This window comes from Fundulus heteroclitus, chromosome 16 (assembly GCF_011125445.2).
Source record: "Fundulus heteroclitus isolate FHET01 chromosome 16, MU-UCD_Fhet_4.1, whole genome shotgun sequence".
NCBI lineage: Eukaryota > Metazoa > Chordata > Actinopteri > Cyprinodontiformes > Fundulidae > Fundulus > Fundulus heteroclitus.
The window spans coordinates 2,946,000-2,956,145 of NC_046376.1; the positions used below are offsets into that span (position 1 = coordinate 2,946,000).

Below are 10,146 nucleotides of genomic sequence, written 5' to 3' on the forward strand. Positions count from 1 at the left end.
CTCATTACAAGCAATATGCCCGCATATTTCTGACTATTTTTTACTTTGATATAATTAAATTACTCGACTTGTGGTTGATAATCTGGTCACAATGAAATTAAACTGTTATAAATTTTAAAAACAGTCACTATAATTTCTTTGTTTGTGACCAAATTAATAGTCAGAATGGTTTAAAATCAGTACTCTACGCCATGTGAGGTAAAGATGACCGGTGTGTTACAAGTGAACCCTAATAAGTGAGACTTATGAGCATTTTATGCTTATTTTTAATGTTTTTTTTTTTTGTTGTTGTTGCAAACGTGCTGGACGTGCAGCTGCTGGAGTTTCTGATGCAACAATTGTTTGTTTGGGCTGAAAGGAGGAGGAAGAGGAGGAGGAGGAGGAGGAGTGTGCACAAACCTATAAAAGTCCCCCAGAGGCAGGAGACGAAAACAAACCCGGAGAAGAACCAGAACAGTCCAGAACATCCCGAGTTGTCTGATTTCCCACCGTCTGTGAAGGCGCCGCAGCGACCATGAGCCACGTCGACGTGAAGAACCTGAAGCTGTCCAAGTTTGAGGAGGAACATTACGACGAGTACGACTGTTACAACCTGACGGACAAGTACGCAGGTGAGGAGACGCGTCGCTGCCGCTGCGCAGCGCCATGGCGCAGCGCCACGGCGGCACAAACCCAACAAATGTTCTGTGTTCCGCTTTAGAGGGTTCGGCCCGCAAAGGCAGAACCAAGAAGGAGGCCAGCGAGAACACGAACCGACAGAACCCCGCAGGACATGAGAGGAAAATCGTGGAAAAGCTGCAGAACAGCGAGAAAAAGGCCAAGGAGTGAAGCCTGAGGTAAACCAAGTTTTTCCACTAAATAAACCCAAATCAGCCCCGCGGTACCGACCAGCAGCAGAGGGGCGGTTCACTGATAATAAAGATGATTAAACTGATTTTAGATGTTCTCAGTGGTCCTTATGTTGGTTCTGGTCCCTCTTCATAACTGTTTATGTTCCCTGTATTTGTAGTTTTGTATTTTTATTTTTTATTGTCTGTAAATTGACCTTAAGTGTCAAGAAAGGCGCTGTTAAATAAAAATGATTATTATTATTATTATTATTGACGCTAAATAAACTAAGATAATAACGGAACATAGTTAATCTGAAGGGCATCTGGCATCGGTACCGGTTCTGCTCAGAACCGGGCGGTTCTGTTGTGAAATGTGACCTCTGCACCTTTTGTTCACATCTCCCTGCAGAAATGTGCCAATTTAACCTCTGCGTGCTCTGAAGACTTTAATAATCAAACTGTTTTTTGGCCTTGGCAGGAACAGCCTGCACCGGTTAATACTAGATTAAAAGCATGTTTCAGATTTTATCTGTTAATGATCGTTTAAAACAAGCTGAAAAAGGAAAGGATCATCAGGAAAGTTGTGGCTGAGATGAAGTCCTGCTGCTTTCCCCTTCCTGCCACGCTGCACACATTAACCCTTAGAGATCTAAAATGTTCTAAATGTTAAGAACCGTTTCTGAAACATTAAGACAACTTAAAGCTGTATTAAGACATAATGTAACAAAGGTCTGAGGATCCAAAGGTTTCTCACCTGTTTGGGTTTTGACGATGATTCAGATTTCTACCATAAACACTCGGCTCAGAGCTCCACGGCCTGCTTTTGCCCTGCCTGGTCAGATTTGCCTTTCTCAGCCTAACTTGTGTTTTTTTTTTTTTTGTTTTTACCAGGGCTGCTCGGATGGCTTTTCCCGGTAACTGACCACGGCCTCCTTGGCGACGGATCGAGACGTGCGGATGGCAGGGGCCTGCTGGGCTCCGTTTGGAGCAGGGCTTAAACCTCGGCATGGCGGGGACCCTGTGGAGCCAGGCCTCATGACGCTGCAGGTGTCTGCAAAGTGCTCACCTTTCTGCTGGCGAGCACCAGAGTCCTGACTAACCCGGACCACGGCGGTGCAGATGACGCGTGTCAGCTTGGAGATGCTTTTTAATGCTTCTTTTTTTATATATAAGGCCAATTTTTACCATTAAAGGATTTTAAACACATCATCATAGTCTCTGGTCCTTCCATCAGTTGCAGCAGATGTCTGTGGCAACGATTTACTTTGTATTTTGTTTAATTTGCATGTTGTACAGAAGAACACAAGTTTGTGGAAGGGATCAGGTCCAGGGAGGGATGGTTCCAGGGTCCATCTTCTGCCTCTAGAGTTTGGGAAAAGGAAATGTTTGGATTACCTGAGATGTTGGACATGAAAAGTAATTGAGCTATGGTGGAAAATCATTCTATAATTTCAAAGTATCAGATTGGAGCGCACACATGACCAAATTGCTCATTTCTGATAACATGACTAACAAATAGTGACGTGTTCATTAAACTATCTGACACACGTTCACTGTGCAAAACCCCTGTACCCCTATTTACATAGAATCTAAACGTAGCTCTCAGTCACGTCCTCTTAGGAAAAATCTGACTTTTCCTACATTTTTATCTTGATTAGAAATTTATCCACAAAGCATCATAGGTTCCCAGAGAGGCTCCTGAATAAATGTTAGTTGTGAGGAGGACGTTTAATGAGCCTAACAATGCCTTAAGCAGGATAGAAACAGAGAGAGCTGATTGGCTGAACCACTACCCAACCAGTGGAGGAAATGAGCATATAAACCTTAACAATCAATTATGTAGATTAAACTTTATCATCTCCACAGAGGGAAATGAGTTTGAGTGTTTGGACGGGTTAAAGGTGCGAGGACAAAGACCTGCAGATTAATGGCTCCATTAGAATCAACTTTTATGGTTAAAATTACGATGAGCAGCTGCATTCACAGAGGAAACACACGTTAACTTTCTGGAAAATAAAACGTTTTAAGGATCAAAGCTGCAATACTCGCTCTGGCCTGAGTAATGAAGGTGGCGCTGTCGGCGCCTCAAACCGAAAAGGCCAAAGAAGAAGTCGATGCTAATCTGATGTTAGCTTGTAGCTGGTAAACACTGAAACGAACCCGCTCGGTGAGTGTTTTAAACAGCTTTTTATCAGCTAAACTGTAGATATATTAGTGTTAATATTGTTTTATTAATGTTTCAGACCGGAATGATGTTTCTGTGACGTCACGGCATGCGGCATTATTCTGATTTCTAACAGCAGCAGCTAGCCGCATTTAAAACTATTCGGTTTTTAACATTTAAGATTTGGCCTTTAAATCACCTCACAGCGGTATTAATTCAACACACATTCACTCAGTGTTTGACTATATTTTAGTGTTTAAAGATGCTTTATAACCTTGATTTTCTTTTTGTGTTTATTATTTATTGATGAGTTGAGAAATCAAAAAGGAGGATAATTTAAATCGAGTTTATTTCTACCCCCCCAACTAAAACAATAGTTTAGCACAAGGTATAAAATCCACGGCAACTATAACAGTTAAATATAAGGTATAAAACATAATCAGATAAAATAACAATGTGTGAGTAATCTCCTGCTTTTAATTTCCCTCTTAATCAGTTTTTATTGCTAAATAGTCATTTTAATTAGAGCAAGAACAAAACTCTCTTTTCTAACTGCTTCTACTTGAAGTCTTTTGAAAAATAGGCTGAAGACACTAAGATAATAATTCAGTTAATCTGTCGCACTTCAACAAATCCCCAAAGACTCATTTTTATTCAATGTTGTTATGGGTTTATACTCATAAAAACATGAATAACTTTCCATAAAAAGGGCCGATTAACAGCGTCAGCCTGCTGCAGAAAGTCCACTCTCTGCTGAGCCTCCATATATATATATATATATATATATATATATATATATATATATATATATATATTCACCTGCTGACCTCCAGATAACGTTGTTTCTCTGGCTTCCAGGAGGACCGGCATGTCGGCTGACACCAAGATCGCCGAGCTGCTGACGGAGCTGCATCAGCTCATCAAACAGACGCAGGTGAGTTCAGGACCTGCTCACCTGTCAGGTGTCTGGAGGCGTGGCCTAAATGACGCTGGCGTCTGCTGTTTCAGGAGGAGAGGTCACGCAGCGAACACAACCTGCTCAACATCCAGAAGACACACGAGAGGATGCAGACGGAGAACAAGAGTCAGTGTGACGTTCATCTGCTGAAACACTGAAGGTCCACGTTGTCTGGGGATGAAGGTGGAGGACATCTAGTGTCCTTCAGCCCAGACCCGCTTGTCCTTCTGTTTAGGTTCTCCTGCAGGTCTGAGCTGAGCTCCATCTCCAGCTTTCAGGATGCAACACGATCCAAAGGAAGTTTCTCCTGGAGGTCTTCAGGATCTCCGTCTATGAAGACCTCCAGCTGCTCCTCCTCCAGACGCATCTTCAGGGGTCCACCAGTCCCTGCTGGGACGGTCAGAACATCTGGCAGGTCCAGCTGGACCCTCCTCTTCCTCAGCCAGGTCTTTGGAATGAGGTCCATCATCCTGGAGGAGATGTGGTCCTGAAGGCAGCAGCTGTTGCTCTAGAACCTCTGCTGGACGTTCCTCCATCAGAGGAGATGATCCAGACCATCATCCAGCCTCCTACCATCTCAGAACCTGCTGCAGGGACTGGAGGCTCCTTCTCCACCAAACATCTGGAGAACTGGACCATCTGGTCCATGGTGGTCCATCCCAGAAGCCTCTGAGCCCAGAGAAGCTGAACCTCCTCTGAGGAGAACATCAGGTTCTTCTCTGCTCAGTGAAGGCTGAGAACTCTGGATGTAGAGCTGGACCAAGGTTCTGCAGAACAATCCCTGCTCCCTGAGGTTCTACCAGCTGGTGCTGGATGAAGGTTCTGGATGCAGAACCGTCTGAAGCATCAGAGATCAGAGCTGTCCAGCTGAAGCTGATGTTCCTGCAGGTTCCCTGGATGGTTTCAGGATGTTCTGCTCTGCAGAGGAACATCTGGAACCTTCCAGATGTTCTCTGAGGAACTTTATCTCTGTAGTTTTGATCCATCCAACATCTTTGATCTTCTGATCCTGTTGTCTCCATCCTGCTGATTCCTGGTCGGAAATCGTTCTCCTGAAAAGAGGAGCAGAGTTCTGTGGACCTGTTCTTGGTTCTCTGCTTGGTTCTTGTGTCTCCAGGAGAACCTCCAGTCGGTGGTTAACGTGTCCTCTGTCTCCTCCAGCGTCTCCGTATTACCGAACCAAACTGAGGGGCCTGTACACCACAGCTAAGGCCGACGCCGAGGCCGAGTGCAGGTGAGGTTCTCCTCTGAGTCCCTGATGTTCTCCTCTGAGTACCTGAGGTTCTCCTCTGACTTCCTGATGTTCTCCTGGTTCTCCTGGTTCATCTCTGTGTTCCTCTCTCTGCTGTCAGCATCCTGCGCCACGATCTGGACAAGATCGCAGAAATCAAGTCTCTGCTGGAGGAGAGGAGGATCGGTAAGTTCTGGTTCTGGTTCTGGTTCCGTGTGCAGCGGTTCCTCTCCTTCCACGTCAGCTCCGTTCTTCACAGACGTTCTGCTCCTCAGCTGCTAAGATGGCGGGAGTCTACAGCGACAGCGACCCGCCCAGGAAGACCATGAGGCGCGGCGTCCTGATGACGCTGCTGCAGCAGTCGGCCATGACGCTGCCGCTGTGGATCGGCAAACCCGGAGAGAGGTACCCGGTCCGAGCCGTTCTGATGGTTCTGGTACCGTCAGAACCGTCCTGATGGGTTGTGGTACCGTCCTGATGGGTTCTGGTACCGTCCTGATGGGTTCTGGTACCGTCCGAGCCGTCCTGATGGTTCTGGTACCGTCAGAGCTGTCCTGATGGGTTCTGGTACTGTTAGAACCGTCCTGATTGGTTCTGGTACCGCCCTGATGGGTTCTGGTACCGTCAGAACCGCCCTGATGGGTTCTGATACCCGGTCAGAACCGTCCTGATGGGTTCTGGTACCGTTCTGATGGGTTCTGGTTCCGTCAGAGCGGTCCTGATGGGTTCTGGTACCGTCAGAACCGTTCTGATGGGTTCTGGTACCGCCCTGATGGGTTCTGGTACCGTCAGAACCGTTCTGATGGGTTCTGGTACCATCCTGATGGGTTCTGGTACCAGGTCAGAACCGTTCTGATGGGTTCTGGTACCGTCAGAGCCGTCCTGATGGGTTCTGGTACCGTCCTGATGGGTTCTGGTACCGTCAGAACCGTCCTGATGGGTTCTGGTACCCGGTCAGAACAGTTCTGATGGGTTCTGGTTCCGTCAGAACCGAGGTCCAGCCTGAAGGTCCCTGACTGCTCCTTCGCTCCGTCTCCAGCCCAGCAGCTCCTCCTCCTCCTCAGATGTTGGTTCTCTCAGGTTCTAGATGCAGGTCTGGTTCTGCTGCTGCTTCTTCTGGACCTGATCCTCCTCCAGAACCTCCAGAACCTCCAGAACCTCAGCAGGACGGTTCTCCTGGAGAACTTTGCTGCAGACTTCTGCTGCTTCCTGGACAGAAGGAGCTTCTTTCTCCTCCTTATTGTCCTCTGAGCTCCAGGCTGCCGCTCAGGAGACGCTGGTTCTGAAGCTGGTTCTGAAGCTGGTTCTGAAGCTTCTCCTGAGCAGAACCTCTCAGCGTGAAGCTGCAGAGGTCCGTTCCTGCATGGCGGTCTGGAGGAGGAGGAGGAGTGATGAAGACCAGAACATCTGCTGGTGAGGCTGGAATCAGGCGGAGGAGCAGTTGGACCTGAACGGACCCGGCTGTAGGACACGGTGCGTCTGTGTGAGGTTCTGCTAACCGACCGGGCCTTTCCGGGCCGACCCGGACTCTCCCTTAGCCCCCCCCCGCTGTGCGGCGCCGTCCCGGCCAGCGGCGACTACGTGGCCAAGCAGGGCGACAAGGTGGCGGCGCGGGTGAAGGCGGTGGACGGAGACGAGCAGTGGATCCTGGCCGAGGTGGTCAGCTACAGCCACTCCGCCAACAAGTGAGGCCCAGGCCCGGTTCCGTCAGGCCCGGTTCCGTCAGACGCCCGGGGTTCTGCTGACTCTGCTCTCTCTGCAGGTACGAGGTGGACGACATCGACGAGGAAGGCAAAGAGTGAGTAGACGTCGGTTCTCTCCGTGGTTCTGCTGGACCGGACGTTAAGGTCCGACCCGCCGGGTTCTCCACACGGACCCGGAGCCGTGATCAGAACCTGCAGACGTTGTAGAACCTGATCAGAACCAGAGTCCAGGTAAGGAACCCAGAAACTCCTGACCTGTTCCTGGGTCAGAAGGTTCTGGTTCTCCATCTGCTGCTCCTTCAGTCAGAACCAGGAAGCTGGAACCGCTCCAGCTGAGGCTGAGACCCGGACCGGCCCCAGATGGACCGGTTCCGCTCCAGCGGTTCTGTTTCAGCTGCTGCAGCTTTCTGTGGTTCTTTGACCAGGAGAACTCGTCCAAAACGGGTCAGAATCTGGTTTCATTAAGCATCCTCCCAGGTTCTGAAACAAACGGTACCAACTGGACCGGAAACAGTGGAGGAGCTGCTGCAGGCAGGAAGGATCCAGTCAGAGTCCAGACTGTGACCCTGGTTCTGGTTCTGGTTCTGTAGACTGACCCTGGTTCTGGTTCTGGTTGTGGTTCAGGAGCCTGACCCTGGTTCTGGTTGTGGTTCTGTAGACTGACCCTGGTTCTGGTTCCGGTTCTGTAGACTGACCCTGGTTCTGGTTGTGGTTCTGGTTCAGGAGACACACGCTGAGCCGGCGGAGGATCATCCCTCTGCCTCAGTGGAAGGCCAACCCAGAAACGGACCCTGAGGCGCTGTTCAGCAAGGACCAGCTGGTTCTGGCGCTCTACCCTCAGACCACCTGCTTCTACCGGGCCCTGATCCACACGCCGCCGCACAGGGTGAGTGGTTCTGCCCGACCCGCACGGGTCCGCTCTCTGGCGCCGGGACGCCCCGCAGAAGTATTCACGCCCCTCGCTTCCACACGCTGGCCCGTTTCAGGGGCGGACGGAGCGGTCCAGAACCGTCGGTACCGGCCGTTACTCTGACCCTCCTAAAGAACCTGCAGGAGAACCGGAGGCTTCAGGAGCCGCTGCTGGGTCCAGATCTCAGTGTGAATGCAGAGCAGCGCCTTTTCCTCGCACTAAAGAAATCAGAATAATTTCCCTCTGAGATTATTAAAGTAGTTCTGATTGTGAATAAAAGTTGCCATAGAAACACGATGATCAGATTTAGCTGAGTCAGAATGATTGGGTGGTTCCTGCTGATTGATAATCTGATCAGTTTAAAGCAGATAAACACTCAGGATAAGTTAATTCTGAATGTTGTAAACTGACCTGAGAGCGCGTGTGCGCCGTAAACGTGTTTCCACGGTAACGAGCGGCAGAAATACGTCGGGAAGCAAATCTGTCGGGGATCCTGGTGAAACCTGTTAGAGCTCAAAATTGTCGCTTTACTCAGTGACGTTCCATAATTAGAACATCGTGTGAGTCCAGCCTGCAGCTCAGAGGACGAATAAACACGTAGAAAACTATTTTGTAGTTCAGTAAAGACGGAAGTTCTTCTTCTGTGTTTTTTTTTTTAGGGAACTTTGCTAACTGCGTATGTCAGAGTGGTTTAATCTGAATGTAGCCAGGAGCATCAAAAACATTATGATCAGACTGTTTTTGGGTTTTTAACCTGAAAACGTTTCAGTCTGATGGTGAAATCTGTTGATGATTCTCCCTCCATCAGTTCAGGTTGAGCAGATGGACAGAAAGCAGCTCACCATAAAACCAGCGATAGTTTAACCTGCGCATCATCTAGGCTCTGACCTCAGATCAGAGATAAACAACATGCTGGATTGTCTCGCCCAGATATCCTACCGCCCCCTGAGGACAAATGAGCTCACAGCCTGGTGAATGTAACCAGCCAATCAGAACGCGAGCTGAGGGATTCCCCCGAATCTCCCGGTCACATTGTCTCCACTTCCTTAACCAACGTCTATTCTTTTTGCACTGCAAAAACAAAATCTTCTTAAACTTAGTGTTTTTGTCCTTGATTTGAGCAGATAAATAAGATCATCTGCCAATGGAATGAGTATTTTCACCCATAAAATAAGATAATTAGACATCCTGCAGTTGAAATAAGATGATGGAGATGATTTGTGAAAAAAATGTTATTCCATTGGCAGATCATCTTATTTATCTGCTCAAATCAAGGACAGATACACTAATTTGAAGAAGATTTTACTTGTTAGTTCCGTTTCTCCAGTGTGTGTTTTTGTTCTGGGTTAAAATCAGTCCACAGACTGTCGCCGTTGTTCTTCCTGCTCGTTTATTTCCTCTAAACTGACGTTTTATCTTGAAGCTTCACAACATTTCCCGTCTGACCGATCTTCAGTGGAACGTGTCGGTGTGTGTAGCTCTGAGCGTCTCTCAGGCTCTGACTGTTTTAAAATGCTGCGTGTGAATCAGCTCAAGGCTGATCCAGAGAAACCAGATAACCGAGCATCGTGCTGATGTGAGGAACCCAGAAAGAACCCGACCAACATTTCTGGACCGGGTTCTTTCAGCGTCTCTCTTTAGTCGGCTGTGATAAACAGGTTTGGACGTCTCTGGTTTGGTTACAGCGTTTCCACCTGTTAGAGCGGCCTAGTCAAAGCCCAGCCTGGGCTGGAGCAGTCTGACTCAGAACCAATGGGTCAGTAGGAGCTGCTGGAGCTCAGATCGCTTCCAGAGGCGGTTCTGAACATGATCGACTCAGACGGGCCCGCCACACTTTTCAGATCGTCCTCCGTAGTAACGATGACAGCAGGGCTGCTCCGGTCACATGACCTCCCCCTGAAACTCGTGAAGGTCTGAGACGCCGCGGGCCGGCTGGGTGGGTGTGAATACTTCTAGCCTCCAGGTGCGTCCCGCCTCCAGCACACCTGGCTCAGGTGAAGGTGTCGGTACGGTGGAAGTGACCCGGCGTGTGTGTGTTCAGCCTCAGGACGACTACTCGGTGCTGTTCGAGGACACGTCCTACGCCGACGGCTACTCGCCTCCGCTCAACGTGGCCCAGCGCTACGTGGTGGCCTGCAAGGAGAACAAGAAGAAGTGAGCGCCACCTGGAGGCGGAGCGCCGACTCACTGGACCCCTTCACCTGCTGGCCACAAGAGGAACTGCAGGGAGGAGACCGTCAGCCATTAAAGGCCTCCATCGTTTGTTTTCATGTCTGCCGTTGGTTCTGGTTATAACTCTGTCATGGTTTTAATATTAAACACTTTATAAATAAAACAGTAGTTGAAAATA

General features: G+C 48.9%; 2 protein-coding genes across 3 annotated transcripts; both read left to right on the plus strand.

Moving 5' to 3' along the window:
* The first annotated feature begins 420 nt into the window (after window positions 1–420).
* nupr1b (nuclear protein 1b) lies at window positions 421–2,036 on the plus strand. The gene is made up of 3 exons (XM_012852918.3): window positions 421–611; window positions 701–836; window positions 1,722–2,036. Exons 1-2 carry the CDS (start codon window positions 515–517, stop codon window positions 826–828), a joined length of 225 nt encoding a protein of 74 aa, XP_012708372.1. The 5' UTR covers window positions 421–514; the 3' UTR covers window positions 829–836; window positions 1,722–2,036.
* An 824-nt stretch (window positions 2,037–2,860) lies between these two features.
* On the plus strand, window positions 2,861–10,146 carry sgf29 (SAGA complex associated factor 29). Of its 2 annotated transcripts, XM_036147819.1 has the most exons (10): window positions 2,862–2,997; window positions 3,853–3,928; window positions 4,003–4,078; window positions 5,114–5,186; window positions 5,305–5,369; window positions 5,459–5,588; window positions 6,722–6,868; window positions 6,946–6,981; window positions 7,610–7,772; window positions 9,838–10,146. In XM_036147819.1, the coding sequence occupies exons 2-10, from the start codon at window positions 3,863–3,865 to the stop codon at window positions 9,952–9,954; spliced, it is 873 nt and encodes a 290-aa protein (XP_036003712.1). In that variant the 5' UTR covers window positions 2,862–2,997; window positions 3,853–3,862; the 3' UTR covers window positions 9,955–10,146. The 2 variants fall into 2 exon arrangements, with proteins under 2 accessions (XP_036003713.1, XP_036003712.1); XM_036147820.1 differs by lacking the exon at window positions 6,722–6,868 and having other exon boundaries at window positions 2,861–2,997.